At 35.5% G+C, this 21,506-nt stretch overlaps 1 protein-coding gene and 1 non-coding gene across 2 annotated transcripts; one reads left to right on the top strand and one right to left on the bottom strand.

Moving 5' to 3' along the window:
• Positions 1-219: 219 nt before the first annotated feature.
• On the bottom strand, positions 220-338 carry LOC115211208. Its single transcript, XR_003881529.1, has one exon. It is a non-coding gene; the product is annotated as a 5S ribosomal RNA (ribosomal RNA).
• Positions 339-10,687: 10,349 nt separating this feature from the next.
• LOC115210898 (fat storage-inducing transmembrane protein-like) lies at positions 10,688-12,773 on the top strand. Its single transcript, XM_029779671.2, has one exon. It carries the CDS (start codon positions 10,748-10,750, stop codon positions 11,705-11,707), a length of 960 nt encoding a protein of 319 aa, XP_029635531.1. The 5' UTR covers positions 10,688-10,747; the 3' UTR covers positions 11,708-12,773.
• Positions 12,774-21,506: the final 8,733 nt, after the last annotated feature.

Genomic DNA, 21,506 nt, shown 5'->3' with positions numbered 1-21,506 from the left:
CATAAAAATTCATGTTTATGGGTAAGAATCTCACCAGGGAAATATCTGACAAAAATTACATGAGGATTTATAGAGCCAAGAATAGACTAAATTAAATATGTTTGTTTGTAAGCGTAAGCGTCAATAATTTTTTTTAAATATATATATATATTTTTTTTATTTATTTAGTTTCAGCTCACAAGCTGTGGCCATGCTGGGGCACCGCCATTAAAAATTGAATGCTTACAGCCCCTAGGTTTCCCAAGCGGTCACCCATCTAAGTACTAACTAGGCTCGATGTTGCTTAACTTCGGTGATCGGACGAGAACCGGTGCTTTTAACGTGATATGGCCGTAAGCCATATAGTAAAAATATATTATAAAAGTAAAAAATTAAAAAATAAAAACTAATAAACGGTCATAAATATGTTTGTGTACATTTAAGAATATTAATCTAAATATATTTCTGTGCATTAGTTCAAAAAAAAAACCAGAAATAATATGCCAAAAATTTATGGCGAAATAGGAAATATCTCCTTGTATTCTTCCATAATATTAGGAACTAGAAAAGCACTCGGAGAGCTCAGACCTCTACCAATCAGATCATTTCCACCTATATACACGCATGCTGAAAATCGCCCAATTTCCCAAACCAACGCCGGCAAGAACATAACCTCCTTGGCGGGGTTTTTAAAAACAGGAATCATCTGAAGTAGTTATAATACATCAATGACAACAGCAAGCTAGTTTCACTATACAACTAAAACTAAACAACAATTACCTAAAACTTGAGTGATACACACACAACATCATGGTCGGAAAAGTAACAGTCGGTTACGGTGACTTGTCGACGCCGATCCTGGTTCACGTAAACATGATCTAGCAGGCTTCCATAGTCGGTGGTGGATTTTTGGACTAGTTGGTCGAACCCAAACTGGTTCATAGTTGTCAAGATCTCATGGTTAGGGGAATCAAGGAAATCCATATTGAAATCACCAAAATCGATGGTCAGATGATTCCTTGGCAAAGATAAAAGAGGTATCTGTCTACTTACGAAACTAAACATACCTACCTACTCTACATCCCTCTGTGGTCGGTATAGTATCAATCATCCCTCAAGAGTCCATAGATAGGCGAGTAAAATTACAAATAGAGAAATGAAAATAAACTTTGGAAACAGCAACGCCACCATAGGTTATGTGGAAACGATGAACGTGTTTTCAAGGGAGATAATCAAAGAACGTAACTACTTCATGTCAAGTAAATATAACAAATGAAAAATCCTTCAAGAATCCATAAAAATTCTCGGATCACTACCAAAATTTCATCATCAGGTTCCTTGTGTCATTACCAACTATTCTTGCAAGTTTCATAAAATACCGTTCACAACATTTTGAGTTATTTTGCACGCAGACGGACAGACGGACAAACCAACGCCGATGAAGACATAACCTACTTCCTTGGCGGAGGAAAAAATACATTTTATTCAGACAATTTATTCAGGAAAAATCCTTATGCTCACTAGTATTATAAAACAACCCACTATTAATCAAGGCTAAATAGTAAAAAAAAATATTTAAATACTTTATCCTGACTAGGCCAATACTAAATAATATTATAAATTACACTGTGTTCATTATTTATAATCACCCATACTAAAAATGCAATCAAAATTAAAGATTACGTAGTTTTATTAAGAAATTAACATTCGAAAAGAAAAGAAAACCATGAATACTTATCATAATAATATAATTATATTATTATAATAGAAATTTACTAAAGTCATTTAAAAAATGACCTTTAACTATTTATTCAAAAGTTTGCTTATTCTAAATACGCCGATATTAAGCAATTTTATAAAAATTCAGATTATTTATTACGTACAGGCGCAGGAGTGGCTGTGTGGTAAGTAGCTTGTTTACCAACCACATGGTTCCGGGTTCAGTCCCACTGCGTGGCATCTTGGGCGGGTGTCTTCTGCTATAGCCCCGGACCGACCAATGCCTTGTGAGTGGATTTGGTAGACGGAAACTGAAAGAAGCCTGTCGTATATATTCGTATATATGTATATATATATATATAATATATATATATATATATATATATATATATATATATATATATATATATATATATATATATATATATGTGTGTGTGTGTATGTATGTATGTGTGTTTGTGTGTCTGTGTTTGTCCCCCTAGCATTGCTTGATAACCGATGCTGGTGTGTTTACGTTCCCGTCACTTAGCGGTTCGGCAAAAGAGACCGATAGAATAAGTACTGGGCTTACAAAGAATAAGTCCCGGGGTCGATTTGCTCGACTAAAGGCGGTGCTCCAGCATGGCCGCAGTCAAATGACTGAAACAAGTAAAAGAGTAAAAGAGTAAAGAGTACAATTTTGTACATAAAATAAATAAACAAATAAATATAAATAAATCATCAAAAAGTTACTTAGTTTTTTCAGGGGGAAATAACTTACTGTAAAGCAATATGTTAATACTTTTTATGGATTCATACTTTCAAAAGAATACAAGAACGGGAGATACATAATTTTACAATAGAAATTTACTAAGTATGATAGTCTACGATAAATATTCGTATATGTATAATTATTTAAAATTTTAAACATATGTAATTATATTTAAGAATTATTAAAAGTTATAAGTTTTGTTTATGTACCAATATATATTTTTTTTATTTATACTAATTATTACATAAAATAAATAAATAAATAAAAAACAAAAATTTACTTAATTTTTCAGAGAAAAATAGACCACAGTAAATCAATGTTTATAATTTTATTCATTCATGCTTTCGTTTTTAATTACTTTAAGGTCTACTATAAAGTTATTTGTATATTTTCAAATTTAGTTTAAATGCTCATAATTACTCAAGATTAAATAAAATATGTGAACCATTATTTGCTACTTAAATATGGCTAACCACTAAGGGTGGATGCTACTGTAGCTTGTAGCCCCAGGAGAACATCTTCTCCATCTGGCTATTAACACACTTTCTGTGCCTGATCAGTATTTGCAAAGGGAAGCCATATTTCCCATCGTCGACCTGACGTGATACGCACGAACCCGGGTTTCTGAATATTTAGACCACGTTCAGAGATTTATTAAATAAAATATAATTTTAAAATTATGTCTTTTATTCATCTACCAACATAGTTATACACTTAAGATAAATACATTAGAGTATTTTGTTTATATTAATTTTATATTAGACAATTACATTATATATAATATAAAATTAATTTAGTTACTAATTCACGGAATTATTACAAATATCTCTGTTAATATACTGATTTAAACTTACGAATCAGTCAGCTCCAATAAAATATTTTTTTCAAAATTCAATTACATCAAAAATGTCAATCACGTCATAAAGATGGGTACAAACAAGAAAAACTGCGTTCATATCATCATCAATAACGTTAGAATTTTACCACATTCTGTATCTATAAATTAATTCGATTACTTACCAATTTATTTAGTTATTTATATTCCTTAAGTGATTATCCATTAAGTAACATGTATATAAATTCAAATACATATAGATATATACACATATACATATACACATGCGCACAAACACACACACATATATATACACATACACATATGTATATATACACACACATACATAGACACATATACATACACACACTTATATATATATATATATTATATATATATATATATATATATATATATATATATATATATACATATGACATACATCATATATATGCGAGTATACATTTACCTATGTATACAAAATAATAATAATAATGATGATGATGATAATAATAATAATAACAACAACAACAGCAACAACAACAACAACAGCAACAACAACAACAATAACAACAAGAATAATAATAATAATAATAATAATAATAATAATAATAATAATAATAATAATAATAAATAATTAACAAATAAATAATTATTCTTTCACATATGCACATATATATATATATACACCTATATACTTCCCCATAATATTCACATAAATATATCTTCTCTATTAATAAATCTGAGGTGCTAAAAACTTGTTTCTCTGGTTTTGGCATTGGAACGGGTTAAAGAGCGCTAAATGCGGTCGGATTCGCTCCAAAATTTACAGGGACATGTAAAAAAAGGCGAAGATGTGAGTGGGCTAGGTTAGAAATCCCTATCTCAAAATCTGTAGTTACTAGGGTAAAAAACCCACACTTTGACAAGTGTTTGTCGTTTCTCTCTTTTTCATATCTGCCTGCTTTCCTCCGTCTCTCGCTCTTTCCTCTCTTACCTCCACTTTCTCTCTATAACGACGTTTGACAGCCTCCACTATCTTTCCCCCGCCACCTTCGCCAGCTCTGTCACTCTTTTTTCCACATTCTCTCTCTCTCCCTCTCCCTCTCTCTCTCTCTTTCTCTCTCTCTTTCTCTCTCTACGTCTGTCTGCACTTTCTCTCTATAACTTTCTTTCAATAACGACGTTTGACAACTTCGGCGTCTCTCTGTCACTCTTTCTTCCTCCACCTCTCACTATACTTCTGCCTGTCTCTATCTATAGAGAGAAAGCGTGACAGTAGCAACAGTTTAAATATTCCCGTCTTTTAGAACGGTAAATTATTATCGCCCACCACCATCGCACAATCATAACAGATATTATTAATCAGATATATTGGGTTAATTTATATATATATATATGTGTGTGTGTGTAAATATATATATGTGTATACATATATATATATATATATATATGTATGTGTGTGTGTGTGTGTGCATATATATAAAGTGTATATATTTGTATATATGTGTGTAGATATATATATGTAGACATGTATATATAATGCGTATATATGTACATATTTAATGCGTATGTATATATATATTTATATATATAATGTGTGCATATGTGATCGGATTCAGCTGAAAATATGCATACCTATGTTAAAAGTGCAAGCGAGTTTGCATGGCAACTTTCAGTTTGCTCAATTGAAAGGCATCGTCTCTAGGGCAAAATTCCTCATCTTTTAAAATGTGGTCCTCGTACACCCGAATGAAATCGGATTATAATGCCGAAACAAGTAAAACAATAATAAACTATTTTAATCCCGAGCAAGGCCCGGTATATCTGTCTAATCTATAAAATGAAAAAGGCGAACGTTGATACAAATTGGATTTTTATGTAAAAAGGGCTCTAAATGGGGCTGGAAGGGGATTAAAAGTTACAGGAGGGGATAACTTGACGTGGGAAATTGATTGGGAGACGTTGGTGGGGAGGGCTACAGTGGTTGCTTTGGTGTGAAAACTGGGATTTTATTGATGTTGCGGGACACTTGGGGATCTAGATCGGACACCTTTTGCCCGATTTCAATCAAATTTTGAACATGGTAAAGTGGAAGCGGATTTGTAATTTAAACGCGGAAATCTAATTTTTTTATAAATGGAAGAGAGATAGATAGAGAAAGATAAAGAGTAAGAGAAGGCGAGGGAGAGTTGAGTGAAAGGAAGAGTAAGAGAATGGGAAAGTGAGAAAGGAGAGAGAAACAAAAAGGGAGAATGTGGTGATAAGAAACAGAAAGGAAGCAACCGAAAGTAACAACCACACCCTCACCCGCGCGTAGAGCGGGTCACCTTAAGCTAGTCTCTATATTAAAAATCTGAAATTAATGTTTTCTTTTGACACATTCTACCAGCATACGAAGTTTCAAATTATTTAGTTAAGTAGAAAATTCTGTCCATCTTTTAGAAGAGATCCCTATTTTTTTCCTCAAATGAAAGGCGTGACCTCTACGACAAAATTCCTCATCTTTTAAAATGTGGCCCGAGTAGACCCGAATGAAATCGGGTTATATTAACCAAACAAGTAAAACGATGAAAAACTATACAATTTTAATCCCGAGCATAGCTGCGTATCTCTGTAGGTCTACTGCATATTTGTGAAAAGGGCGGACGTTGTCTCACAAGCAGTTATACAGGCAAGTGTGTTAGTAAATATGGTCGGATTGGGCAGAAAAGTTGCACACCTACGTTAAATGGTTAGCGAGTTTGCATGGTAACTTTGAGTTTGCTCAATTGAAAGGTGTGGCCTCTAGGGTAAAATTCCTCATCAATCGTCGAAAATTCCCAAAATAAGTACTAAATTTAACAAAGAAATCCTTTTTCTCCTTATTTTTAATCGCTCGAATAGTGGCACGTACAAAAGGCAAGTGTGCTTTCCGTTGTCACTGCCTGATATTTATGATTTTCTTGTAGAAATAAATCCATAAGTACTTAGGTTCAATCCTGCGTAAATCCATGTGGGTTAAAGTACACATGAATTTACGTAGGATTGCACCTAAGGACTTATTTCTACAAGATCGGATGGTTGAACTGTGAACTTTTATGCTTCTTTTGTCTTCCCTTTCTTCATACTCTCTTTTACTCTTTTACTTTTTTCAGTCATTTGACTGCGACCATGCTGGAGCACAACCTTTAGTCGAGCAACTCGACCCCGGGACTTATTCTTTTGTAAGCCCAGTACTTATTCTATCGGTCTCTTTGCCGAACCGCTAGTAACGGGGACATAAACACACCAGCATCGGTTGTCAAGCAATGCTAGGGGGACAAACACAGACACACAAACACACACAACGCATATATATATATTATATATATATATATAATATATATATTATATATTATATATAATATTGCGTGTGTTATGTCCCCGTTATATATATACATATATACGACGGGCTTCTTTCAGTTTCCGTCTACCAAATCCACTCACAAGGCTTTGGTCGGCCCGAGGCTATAGCAGAAGACACTTGCCCAAGATGCCACGCAGTGGGACTGAACCCGGAACCATGTAGTTGGTAAACAAGCTACTTACCACACAGCCACTCATCTCCTCATTCCTTTACTCTTGTCCTCTATGTCATTTTATTAATCTATACCCTTCTCATTTTCCCTATTTCTCTCCGATGACGGAATACTCCATACTCTAGGATATCCCAGAAACAGCTGTAAGACTTTGAATTTTTTCCAATAATGTATATGACTTGAGATGTTTGCCTTGCCTTAACGTTAGTTGTCCTCTTTAACAAGTGTGTGTGTGTGTGTGTGTGTGTGTGTGTGTGTGTGGTGTGTGTGTGTGTGTGTGTTGGGTCATCAAATTAATAATGCATGTTTTTATACTTTTTATATTTCAAAATTAAAACAATGTTCTTTTTTAATCTAAGATATACTCCATTTTTTACAATGCTCTTCCATCTATCTTGTAGATTTGCAAGGCCTCTCTTCCAAAATTCACTTGTCCGTAACGAAAAATACTCCTCCAGTACTGTTCTGACCTCGTCTACAGAATTCGTATTTTTTCTGTCCAAATGATTTTGAAGACTGCGGAATAAAGGATAATCAGATGGGGCAATGTCCGATAAATATGGTGGGTGGGGCATCGTATTCCATTCAAACTACTCCAGCCTTTGGAATGTCATCCTCGCTGTATATGGTCAAGATTATCCTGATGGAAAAATACCTTTTGTCTTGAAACCAAAGATGGTCGTTTTTCTTCTAGCACTGACTTAAGCCGCTCAAGCTGCTCGCAGCAGATCTCCTTTGTTATCGTTTGGTTTGAGTTTATAAGTTCAAAGTGGACTAAACCTTTCATATGCCACCAAACAGATAACAACACCTAACATGTGTGAAGGCCTGGAGTGGCGGTATTTCTCCTTTCCCTACTCACTGTTTTCGGTGTTTGACATTTTTATAGAGAGCCCATTTCTTGTCACCAGTCACTATTCGGTCCAAAAAAACAGGTTCATTCGTGAGACGTGACAGCAAAGAAGAGCACACATTCACTCTCTGCGCAAGATTAGACTCGGAAAGTTTGTGAGGAACCCATTGACCCAATTTGCTGTCTTTTCCGATGGCACGCAGGTCTCAATGAATGGTTGAATGACCAAATCCAAACTTCTATGCTAGTTCCTCAACAATTACAATGGGATTTTGTTCCACCAGGGTTTGCAGGACGTCCTCGTCGGGCTCCACGAGGCTTATCTTCTAGGCTGTAGTTTCCGGCTCGGAATTTCTGGAACCACCATTGACACTGGCTTATGCTTATTGTCCGATCCCCATATACTGATTTAATATTCCTCGCACTTTCCGTTGCGTTATTACCTTTATTGAACTCGTAAAGCAAAATCTGCCGAATATGTTCCTTTGTCACTTCCATTATAGCTTTGAAAAAATAACTGTTAAAATCGAACTGCACTCTTCGAAACTTGCACTAAGAATAATGACAAGGTAAAATTACTACCTGCTTTTACAGCAAGTTGATCCGGGTAGTTTATCCCTCCTCCTCCAACTTTTAGTTCATGCAATTGAAAAACCGCATTATTTATGGGGCCCCAGCATGGCCGCAGCTTTGTGCTGAAACCGATAAAAGAATATATAAGCGCGAGTGGGGTGTACAGCTGCAGACGAACAACAATATTCCTCGTAAATACGAAAATTTCTTCAAATGAATTCATAGAAATATTGAAAAAAAAAAAACACATTAAGACGCAACAGATATATTTTAACATATTCCGATTGCCTGGAAAATAAATGTTGGGATGGTCATAGGTGGACTGCCTTTGATCATGGGTGGTCGAGTTAGCACACAGCACCTCTTTTGGTGAAGATGTATCTTGGTAGTTATTAATGTTGCTGGTCAGCTCTGATCCTGCAAAACCGATAATAAAAAACATTCCATCCTTAGTCGTCCTGTCTTTTATTTTCTCTTATGTAAAAAGTTCTTGAGAATATAGGACGTGTTACTACACGTGTTACTACACGTCGTTTCACACATATCAGTCCTCTTTTTAAAAAATACACAATTTCGAATATCTTCCAAATCAATAGGAAAAGGCTATGATTATTTTCTCATTAACGTCAACTTGATATGTATCTGCTTTTCTTTTCATTTAAACTAATTCATATATTCTATTTCATATATATATTTCTTTACTACCCACAAGGGGCTAAACAAGGGGACAAACAAGGACAGACAAAGGGATTAAGTCGATTACATCGACCCAAGTGCGTAACTGGTACTCAATTTATCGACCCCCGAAAGGATGAAAGGCAAAGTCGACCTCGGTGGAATTTGAACTCAGAACGTAACGGCAGACGAAATACGGCTACGCATTTCGCCCGGCGTGCTAACGTTTCTGCCAGTTCGCCGCCTTCTAAGAGTCAGTAGAAGTTCGCCATTACCTTCTGCTGGAGCCGCGTGGAGCTTAGGTGTTTTGCTCATAAACACACACATCACCCGGTCAGAGACTCAAACCCGCGATCCCTCGACCGCAAGTCCGCGGCTCTAACCACTAGGCCATGTGCCTCCACTATTCTATTTCATATATAGTACATACGAGGGGTTGCTGAAAAATTCCTGGCTTTGGATGAAATAAAATACAGGAAGGTAAGTTAATTGTGATTATACACCTCTCAGATTCACAGACTTATTGCAGCTGCCCTTCACTTTTTCTATGCCCTGTAAAAGAACTGATCTCTAACCAGGCCTTTCGCGACAACCTTAAGGCCAGGAACTTTTCGGCACCCCCTCGTATATAATACAAAACTACATTAAGATACAAATCCAAAACCGAAGAAAACACAAACATGAGCGAAGAAAGAAAAAAGAGAAAAAAAAGAGGAAGAAAGAAAAAGAGGAAGGAAAAAAGAGAGAGTCCCTCTGTTATGTAAAATACTTGTTTTTTAGTATTTATAATAACGAAATTTATGTATTAATGTAGCTGTTGTTAAAATTAATTTTTTAACAGAAGTAGTGGGCGTTGCGCTTACCCCATCGCGGAAACTTGGCAGCAACGTTAATACTTTACCGTGTTGGAGATAACTATAATTCCACGTGCGAGAATCAGCGCACAATTTGTTTATCTGTTGTTTTCCTTCGTATTGATTAAACTAATTTTTTTCCTGATAAAATTTCGAGATTACTCTATGATAAAGTGTCAATTCATAAAATTTATATTTATGTCTACGAGAACAAGAAAAAAAAAAAAAAATTAGGTTTTTACCGCTGTTGCGGTTGTCTTTATTGAGAATATACAACACCTATTCTTCTTTTTACTGTGTTTTCTACCAAATTTTATTGATCAAATTAATTTTTTCCCCTAACAAAGTTTTAAGATTACGATAACGTATCAATATTTATAAAATTTATGGTTGTGATTATCCCTAACTTCTCACAGGAAAAAGTTTAACATTAATATCTGTGATAAAATTAGCAGATTATTCCACAGGGAAATATCAATATTCATAAAATTAATAGTTATACCAACGAGAAAAAGAAATAGTGGGAGTTAATTTGATCTTGTGCGTTGCTACGCAATATTTACTGTCATAAAAGAATACTGGATTTTCAGGGACTAATAAAGATTCCCTGAATTTTTGCCAAAACTAGAATTTTAGTTATGAATTAGCGTAGATTTAGTGTGTATGTGTTTTATCAGCTGGATCGGGTGCTTACACACTATTTTCCGTTTTCGTACTGTTAATAAACTACTGGTTTAAAGAATTGTAGCAAGCTCGAATGATCCATTTAAAGCTTTTCACACTTTAAATAGTTATTTATATAGTTATGAAAGATTTTAGGCAAGTTTTTAATAGTGAAGCAGACGAAAACTACAAGATTTGGGAGGTAGAAAAAGGGTGAGTAGACTTCATGGGGAGATAACTCTTATATGACTGGTTATTTAAAATAAAATAAAAAGTCGTCGAAATATGGCAGTCCCAAAAGGAGAAAGCCTCAGTTCTCAAATACAGAGTCGAAAACCACCTAAGAAACTGCCCACACAGAGGAAAGCAAGTAATACCAGTGGCAAGATGCCTGTTTTAGCTCAGCCAATACATGTCGGACATTTTCTACTTATGGTTGTCATGAAGCTGTGTCGCAAAGTTTTGCTCATGGATATCTCCGTTAAAATCGGTATCTATGTCGTTGGTGTCTTCGTTGCTTCTGTGATAGCTGATTTGTTTGTTGTACCACCAATGTATTTCTCTCGGAGGGATAATTTATTGAACCTCTTCTTCGTTAATTTCGGTTGGATATGGACTGTGCTGATGCTATCAGCTTTTATATCGCTAACGAGTTACGTATACACTGGGTGCAATGTGAATTTGGTTAAAAAGCATTTATTGCGCTTAGCTATTGCCACCTTTTGGTGGTACGTCTGTACAACCGCTTTTGATCATATGGCTCAGAGGACAGGTATCTGCACTGAAATTAAGCTGACTACTAGGCATAAATGCAAAGAAGCCGGTAGAGTTTGGCTTGCATTCGATGTATCCGGCCATGTGTTTTTACTGACACATAACTTGTTAACCATCGTAGAAGAATGTCGGGTTTTCAAAGACTGGAGGAGATTACGCGAACTTTTACAGAATCCTGATGTTCAACAGATGCGGAAAGTAAGTTCTGAGGAAGTTAATTTATCTAAGGATGCCAACGAAAAGTTAACCCCTTATATTAAGGCGGCCGTCATTATGTTGACTTTCTTTACACTTGTTTGGGAATTTATGTTGCTAATCACCAGTGTTTACCGGTTCCATTCTCTTGCCGAGAAAGTTGCCGCATCGATGGTGTCTGTGATATGTTGGTTTATTAGTTACCGTATCATTTATCCTAATTATTCGCATACTATTCCTTATCCTGGACAAACTCCCTTTCGTTACATGACCTAAGATTTTTTCTTTTGTTATATCAATCTTTGATAATAGACCTTAAGGCAAAATAAATGGGTATCAGACATGTACATTGTACCTTGGACTCGTCCTTTCATCCTTTCCCAACAAAAACTTGGTACTGCTTTCTGTAGTGTAAAAAAAAAAAATATTATTTTCTAAGTCTGTTTCGTTTACAAAGTTCGGTTTATTTCCGAAAGGTACTGACTGTGAAACTAAAATACAACTGAAACAAAATGAAATATTAAATTCAACTAAACCTTATTGGCGAACCTTCATATTTATTTAATCACTTTAAATGTCCGTGTGAAACCGAAAAACCATGACTAAAATAAGGTATATTACGTTTGTAAAATCAAAAGAAAATACAAACAAATCTGAAAACAGTGTCATTAAATTATTTTAAACACAAAATTTTCTTCAACAATTCAGTTGTCCAAGATATGTATATTTAATAATGTTTTTGAAAGGGAATAACTGCAGTTTAGTGCCCCCCAACTTTGTTTCTTCCTCGCTTTTTTAATAGTGCATATATTTTTCTAAGATTTTACAGAGGTGCGCTTATGAAAATATCATTGCGATAAAGGAAGTACATACTTTTTTTTCGATCATTCAATAACTAATACAGGATCGTTGCACAGCATACTGATGTAAGAAACGACGTTTATTGCACTACTTTCGATATGTATTATTTATAGTAGGTTAAACAGAGATTCGAAATTTTATTGTCATGCTTACTTACCAATTTTGATGTTGATAATAAATAAGGATAATACCTTTTTTCTCTTTGGTTATAATCGCATGGATTATAATTTTTTTTTAAATTCAATTTTAATTTTCGTCAACAATATTGTAATCTATACTTTCAAAATGTACCCCTGTAAAATTGCGTTATGACAAAGTTGTAGAGGGTGCACTAAACTGTAATTATACTTTGGAAGTAAACAAGGTTAGCATTTGATCCAATATAGTAACGACTCCGGATTGCTGTTATTTTAACCCTGCGTCAAATCTGACCGTATTTTGCGTTCGTGTTTTCTTTTGTGCTTACTTACGGTTATGATATTTAAAAAAATCGCGCTTCGTGTTTAATCCTGTAACTTTCAGGTGTATGGGACAATTTTCCTTTTTCTTTTTTTCTTTCTTTTTTTTTTAATTCTTTTTTCTTTCTTTTTTTTTTTTGTTCAGTCGAAATTTACTTTATATCAACAGGTTCAAGATGTTTTGAGACCACTTACCTTATTTTCTTTTCGCTAAATTCTAAGATTTCCAACCGACTTAATTCTACAGGAATAAATATAATTATATTTACCTCATAATTTTTTTTTAATGAAGCAAACATATTTTCTTTTTTAAAATGACATCTTCCTAAATATAAAATAAAATGACCTGAGCAATTTAATTTATATTCTGCCCTTAAGGAAGAGATTCCAGTCCAGTCAATCAGCAATTAACTCTCCTCATAAAATGATATCTCTGATTCTGTTATCTGAGAGTTAAATCAAATGTATTTGACCAAAGGGATGACATAAACTAAACAAAATTTAGGGTCACGGTCATGTGAATGTACAACAATAAGCTCACAACAACAATTCATTGTAACATAACATTCACACAGTCATATATGCTTGTAGTTCACTCTGTCATTGTCTACACTCTAATGTTTTATTAAATATAGTTTTTTTTTTTTTTTTTTTTTTACAAGATAATAATAAGGATAATATGAGTAGCAGCCCTCAGAGCTTTTTTAAGTACTCCTTCATTAAGAGGTAGAGAAATCTAGCTAGAGAAATTAGAATTATTGCATGTCTAAATTTTAAGAATTTGTTATTGGTTACTCTATGAAGGCACACGGCCTCGTGGTTAGGATGTTGTGATCATGATTTTGATTCCCAGGTTGAGTGCATTGTCTTCTTGAGCAAAACACTTCATTTCACATTGCTCCAGTCCACTCAGCTTTGAGTGAGTAACCCTGTCACAGACTGACATCCCATTCAGTGGAAATGTTGTGATCTGAGTTACTTATATGCTATGGAAACTAACTAGGTAAACAGCCCTGAGTCCAAGAACTCAAGACAATACTTGCTTTGTTGGCTATTTTCAGTAGATAGAAAGGAAAGAATGTGGTGGAGTCAAGTATTTAATGCAGAAATCTGGACAAGAAAAGACACTAGTGAATAATGAGAAGTAGAGGAATTGGTTCATAAGATGAGGATGGCATAACTTCAACAAGTACAGAGTAGCAGAAATCATTTCGGTAACAAGTGAGGTAGCAGAGAAAAGACATTGACTGATTGACACCGAACTTGTTTATTAGGTACTCAATCATAGTACATTATTGATTCTAAAATCTCAGACCTGGAATGGAACTCCACAGAAATATTTTGTTTTCTGAAGGATGATATTTCAGTTAAACTCAGTTGACAAAGCAAAACCTCAATTGCAAGTACGAACCTGCTTCTTTGATACAGTATTACTCAAATCAAAGTTAAATAATCTAAATCAGTTTGTTTTAACTTCTATATGGCTTGGTAAAGTTTTTACTGGATTCTTATAAATCTAAAATATCCTTTTAATTTCCTATGTATGTAATCACAATAATAGTAAAATTTTGACAATATGATAATGGTGGTAGATTGGCAGAATCATAAGAGCATCGGACAAAATGCCATCTCTTTACGTTCTGTGTTCAAATCCCATTAAGGTTGACTTTGCCTTTCACCCCTTTTAGGGTCAATAAAGTACCAGTCAAGTACTCTATTTAAGCAACTGTTTCCCACTCCTATACTACAGAAATTATTGTGATTGGAGAAGAATTATTCGCTTTTCTTTTACATGCTTCATTCATTTGACTTCAGCCATGCTGGAGCACCACCTTTAGTTGAACAAATCGACTCCAAAACTTATTATTAGAAATTATTAAATGGATGATGGGTTAGCAGAATTATTAGAGCATCAAACAAAATGCTTTGTGATCTTTGTTCTGTGTTCATATTCTGCTGAGGTCAGCTTTGCTTGTCTTGGATTGATAAAATAAAGGGCCAATTAAAACAGACCAGCCTCCTCCCCCAAATTACTGGTCTTGTGCCTAACTATGAAATTACTATTATTCTGTTCAGTATCATTAAACATCTATATAACTGAATATTTTAGATACAAAAGAAAATTAATTCAAAACTATTTACTCTTAAAATTAGGGAAATTTTTTTTTTTTAAATACAAAATAAGGTTTAATAATTCCATACTTTCAGAGACAGCAAATAAATGAGTTCTAAGATTAATTCCTTCCTTGAAATTATGCCCTTGTATTAAAAGTTTTTTAAAAATTGTTTATATCAGTGGTGGTGCCCCAGCATGGCCGCGGCCTTTGGGCTAAAACATTTTTAAGGATTTATACCAATTTAAATCAATAGAATGCATGATTTTTTTTCCATATGATAACCCCTTTTTTTCCCCATTGTTGATTATCCCTTTCACTGCCCACTTTAAATTACTGTGACTTTTTTTTTCCATTTACATGCAAGCAGATGTGTCAATAGATTTATCTAAATAGTATGGGATAGGCGACAGCAAATTAAAAATGCATATAAACAACTATAAATCAAATTAGCTACATTGAGAAGGAATGAAGACGAAACAGGCAACTCCATTGTGGAAAAAACCATTCAGGCATTTAGGAGAGGGGCTTTCTCCGTCCGGGTTGCGGATCCGTGGAATAAGCTGCTGGACGAGATGGTGAAGATGCCGACAACCGCTCGGTTCAAAGTCTCCCTTGACCACAGGTGGCCTGAACTCTTTACATGAACACTACCCTGTACATAACTCCATGTCCCCCTACATGGCCTTGCTTTTTGCTTTTTGAGCCAAAAAATTAACTAACTAACTAATAACACATGAAGCTGTTAAGATTTAAAAGTATTTCATGAGGCATCAAAATTTACATTGAACAACTGCAGCCAAGTCAATGGCAGAGTTCTGTGCCAGACAATTACAACTTCAGAGAAGCATTCGTATGGTTTGGTCAGATTTAAGAATGCTTGACCTCTCAGATTTGACTACATGGGGTCATGTCACATAGAGAGGTACTATATTGCGAATCAATCAAAGCATCGCTGTTATGGAGATAAAATACAACTATTTAACTGAGGATGAAATAGCAAGCAAGAAACCTGACTTTGTCTCAATTTGTCTTATTAAACTCTTTTACTTGTTTCAGTCATTTGACTGTGGCCATGCTAGAGCACCACCTTTAGTCGATCGAGCAAATCGACCCCAGGACTTATTCCTTATAAGCCTAGTACTTATTCTATTGGTCTCTTTTGCCGAACCGCTAAGTTACGGGTGCGTTAACACACCAGCATCGGTTGTCAAGCGATGTTGGGGAGACAAACACAGACACACACACACACACACATATATATATATACATATATACGACGGGCTTCTTTCAGTTTCCGTCTACCATATCCACTCACAAGGCTTTGATCGGCCCGAGGCTATAGTAGAAGACACTTGCTCAAGGTGCCACACAGTGGGACTGAACCCGGAACCATGTGGTTGGTTAGCAAGCTACTTACCACACAGCCACTCCTACGCCTATTAAAGTATAGATATTTTTCTCCTTCTATGATGCAATCAGAGGCATGACCTGGTTCTAAAGTTGGTGGGAGTGAGCACATGAAAAAAAGAAGGTGCCATGATATATACCAAACAATTTTTAACTAATTTCTCTTATATTTCATTAGTTATACATAATTGTATTCTATTTCAGTAACAATGTCATTATGTACAAAACTTACACCTACTGATGTAGATAACTAAAGCGTCAAAAATAAATTGTTGAAAATGCACCAATTTTGAAAAATGTGCTTGGTGGGAGTGGTCGCTCCCCCTTGCTCTCCTATTAGCTACACCACTGGGTACAATGATTGGCATTTGGGGAAAAAAACCTCTAAGTGTTTGGTTTCAGATTTTCATTTTCTTCAATGTGTCATCATTAGATCTATCATTGGAAGTGTGGTATGATTTTCATTGTTGCTTCTCCTATTTTAATTTATTCACTACCCTACTTACAAACATTATTATAAAAGTTAGCCCTTGGCTCAAGGTGTGGTTAGTGGTTCAATATTATAAGCCACTAACATTTACCTTATGCTCTGAGTTTTCTGAAAATCTGACATACTTTCGTATGGTTATCATTAAGGAGGTCACCTAAATTTATTTATATGATTGAATTCCTCCCATGCTGACATTGAAAAACAGGTATAAAATTGTTTTTAAAAATTCTCTGGAAATTATAAAAGATCATAAGTTAAAATATACATCACTTATACAAAAAGTTCTATTTTCATTTTTGTTTCACTTTAAGTGACCTTTATTTTTAAAAACAAATTTTTTTTCTCTTAAACTTGTATTCTTTTTTCTCATTTCTTTTCATTACAACAACCATTTTCTTGTTTGTTTCTTTTTTCCATCTTGGTAGGGGGAAATATTTATGTTGTGTGTTTTAACTGAAATTTTTTTTTGCTCCAAATGATGAAAATTAAACAAAATATCTCAAAAAAGACTATTTTATATATTGTTTTTGAAATTGTTAATATTCTCATCATTTTCACTTCCATTTAACAATATTAACACAAAAAAGAAAAAATCTTAAATTGTTGATTAAACATTTAAATCTATAACTTTATATTAATAAATTAATGAACACTGATATTCATTATTTTTGTGTATGTGTGTGTTGTTTTTGAAAAAAGTTCTTTTGTTTTCTTTATCTGCTTGCTTCTTTCATGTATCAGATTTGCAATCAATTTAATAATCAATATTTTATTAATATTCCTAGATGACAATAATACCAAATGCACCCAATAGGTTCTGTCTTGTAACATTTAGCTGCATTAAGGCAGCAACCTGGCAGAATCGTTAGCATACCAGACAAAATGCTTAGCAGCATTTCATCTGACTTTACGTCCTGGGTTCATCAAGGTCAACTTTGCCTTTCATACTTTTGAGGTTGATAAAATAAGTACCAATTGAACACGAGGATTGATGAAATTGACTTATCCCTCCCCTAAAATTGCTGGCCTTGTGCCAAAATTTGAAAGCAATATTTAGTTGCATACCTTTATATTCTGATTTCGAAACCCACTGAGGCCAACTTTACCTTTCCTCCTTTCAAGGGTCTCCATCCAGTTGAATACAGGGGCAATCTAATCAACAATCTCCATGCTTCACATTTATGGTTTTCTGGTGCCTTCATTAAGAATATATTTTTTCTGGCTGTTAGTATTCCTACTTGTCAGTCATTCTGTTAAATAACTAAATGCTTTGGATGTCTGAGTACTTTCTCTTTCACAATGGGAGCTGCTGTAACCAAACACTTTGTTCTTTTGAATTAAGGGACGTAAATTTCTATTTAGCTACTAACCCCTCCTTACACTAGTATTTCACTATTGTAAATGGATGTGTAAGTAAGAAGCTTGCTTTGCAACCATTATGGTTTTAGGTTCAGACCACTGTTCAACACCTTAGGCAAGTGTCTAAGGTAAACTATAGCCATGAGCCCTACCATGTAAATGAATTTGGTTGATGGAAACTATTTGGAAGCCAGTTGCATATGTGTGTGTATATGTCTGCATTTGTCTCCACCATTTGATAACCAATGTTAGTTTATTGGAGCACTAAAAGTACCATATGAGTGTGATCATTGCCAGAGCAACAAGCTGGCCTCCATGCTGGTGGCACATAAAAAACACCATTCAAGCGTGAGCGTTACCTGCATCACCTTACTGGCACTTGTGCTGGTGACACGTGAAAAAACATTTGAGTGAGGTCGTTGCCAGTGCCACTGGACTGGCTCCTGTGCAGGTGGCACGTAAAAAGCGCCATTTGAGTGTGGCCCTCGTGCCGGTGACACATAAAAGCACCCACTACACTCTCAAGGTGGTTGGCGTTAGGAAGGGTATCTGGCTGTAGAAACTCTACCAAATCAGATTGGAGTCTGGTGCAGCCATCTGGTTCGCCAGACCTCAGTCAAATCGTCCAACCCATGCCAGCATGGAAAGCAGACTTTAAACAATGATGATGATGATAATTTAGCAGTTCAACAAAAAAAAATAACCAATAGAATAAGTATCAAGCTTAAAAAATAAGTATTGATTTATTCAATTAAAACCTTTGAAGCTGGTGCCCCAGCATGGCCACAGTCCAATGACTGAAGTAAAAGATGATGATCTTAAATACTATGATCTTAAAGGTTAAAAAAAAGATGACAAATCAAAAGCGTGGATGAGTTCTAAGGATTGTTCACATTATTGCATGTCAGAGATTATAATACCTAGAGATTGGAGAAGAATTATTTGCTTTTCTTTTACATGCTTCAGTCATTTGACTGTGGCCATGCTGGAGCACCACCTTTAGTTGAACAAATCGACCCCAAGACTTATTCTTTGTAAGCCTAGTACTTATTCTATCTGTCTTTTTTGCCGAACTGCTAACTTACAGGAACATAAACACACCAACATCAGTTGTCAAGTGATGGTGGGGGAACAAACAGAGATACAAAAAACATATACTCTTTTACTCTTTTACTTGTTTCAGTCATTTGACTGTGGCCATGCTGGAGCACCGTCTTTAGTCGAGCAAATCGACCCCGGGACTTATTCTTTGTAAGCCCAGTACTTATTCTATCGTTCTCTTTTGCCGAACTGCTAAGTGACGGGGACGTAAACACACCAGCATCGGTTGTCAAGCAATGCTAGGGGGACAAACACAGACACACAAACACACACACATACACATATACATATATATACATATATACGACAGGCTTCTTTCAGTTTCTGTCTACCAAATCCACTCACAAGGCATTGGTCGGCCCAGGGCTATAGCAGAAGACACTTGCCCAAGATGCCACGCAGTAGGACTGAACCCAGAACCATGTGGTTGGTAAGCAAGCTACTTACCACACAGCCACTCCTGCGCCTATATATATATATACATATACATCAGTAGCAAGGTCATCAGAGAGAAGTCCAGTGTGAGGGATATCATCGTAGAATATACACGCAGCAAGTTTAGATGGGCTGGACACATCGTCCATCTCACCGATAATCGGTGGACCTGTGCAGTTGTCGAGTGGTACCCACGCAAGCAGAAATGACCACTCAGAAGGCCTCCATGACAGTGGAGTTACGAATTCAGGAGGGCGATTGGGATCACGTGGATGAGGAAGGCACGATCCTGAGAGGAGTGGACAGCGTGCTGTGACCAGCAGTGTCAAATGGATGCCTGACAGACTGGTCGGTCAAGGTGATCAAGGTGATATTATATCTTAAGAAAATAGAGATAATTTATAATTATTTTTTAATTAAAAAATTAGACATCATCTCTGACAGCTTGAGCAGAACTATTGAGTCAAGTTTTATCTCTCTATATATAAACGGCAGTTTGTCTGTCTGTGTGTCTGTCAGGTTGTACCCTCACCCTGACCACGGCTTTCAACCGATTCTGATGAAACTTGACACACACATAGCCCAATGTCATAATTCAAAACTAACGCAGCGAAAATTTTGAAAAGTTCCCCCAGTTCTGAAAAAAAATCGATAAATTCGACATGGGTCGAGAATCTAAGCTTTTTATATGCAACACATTTTCTACAGACTGTTTAGGGGACGCAACACGACCTTTTTAACTCTCAGAACACGTGGGGTAAGTATCCCAAAATGTATAAAAATGTACAAAAACGGCAAAAAAGCGGGCAGCAATGTGAGTGACAACAACGAAAAAGTCAAAAGTGACCAAACTGAACAAATGAATGGAAAAGGATTTTTGATGCACACGACAAAAGCGGTTTATAATAAACCAAGAGTTTGCAAGTAGCGTCCGAGGACCCTTAGGGTACGTCAAAAATTTAAGGTAAAACGCTTGGGGTGGTAGTTATAAAGAAAGTGTAAACAAAAAAAGGATTCGAATAACTTGCGGCTGCAGCAGCTATTAGCAGAAGTTGGGGGTAAAGTCTCGAATGTAATTTCTTCCTGGTAGGAATTGGTTGGGTTGAATTATCGATAGCTGTTTGATAGTTATTTGGGAGTGAAGAGAAGACCTACACATGCGCCTTCGTTCCCTAGAGGGAAAGGACTAGATTGGGATTAGTCGTTGCCTACTAGGGGCTCTTACATACCCGGGCAACACCGGGTTATGCTGCTAGTATATATATATATATGTATATACACACACACACATAAAACTCTGTAGTTAAGAAACTTGCTTCCCAACCTCTTGGTTTTGGGATCAGTTCTACTGAGTGTCACTTTGGGCCCATGTGTTCTATGCTGATTGTTGTCTTGGGAGTAAATCTGGTTGATGGAACCTGAAAGAAGCCTTTTGTGTCTATGAGTTGGTGTCTCCTTGTCTTGATATCATGTGATTGTTGTAAAAAAAGTGTCCTTCATTTCCAAGCTTCCATGAAACCATGTCCAGCCATGGGGGGAAATTATCTTGCTTGGAAATCCATGAATGTTGGCAACAGGAGAGTCATCCAGCCGTGGAAAATCTGCCTCAACAAATTCCATCTGACCCATCCAAGCATGGTAAACTGAATGTTTAAATGATGATGGTGATGACGATGACAAGGATGATGTTAGAAAATTTTTTTCTCTTACACCAAATATGACAACAGGGATGAGGAAAATGTAAGAAAATTTGATTTTTTTTTTCTCTTTCACTAAATACAGTCCTCACCCTTAAATATACTGATACAAAACAATGAATAAATTATTTTCTGCTTATTGATAAATTT

This window comes from Octopus sinensis, linkage group LG4, assembly GCF_006345805.1.
Source record: "Octopus sinensis linkage group LG4, ASM634580v1, whole genome shotgun sequence".
In the NCBI taxonomy this organism is placed as follows: Eukaryota; Metazoa; Mollusca; class Cephalopoda; order Octopoda; family Octopodidae; genus Octopus; species Octopus sinensis.
This window is presented reverse-complemented; position numbering and strand designations above follow the sequence as displayed.

Bases quoted from the DNA above. Each gene is read 5' to 3' on its own strand.
- LOC115210898 (XM_029779671.2), top strand. From the start codon at position 10,748: ATGGCAGTCCCAAAAGGAGAAAGCCTCAGTTCTCAAATACAGAGTCGA.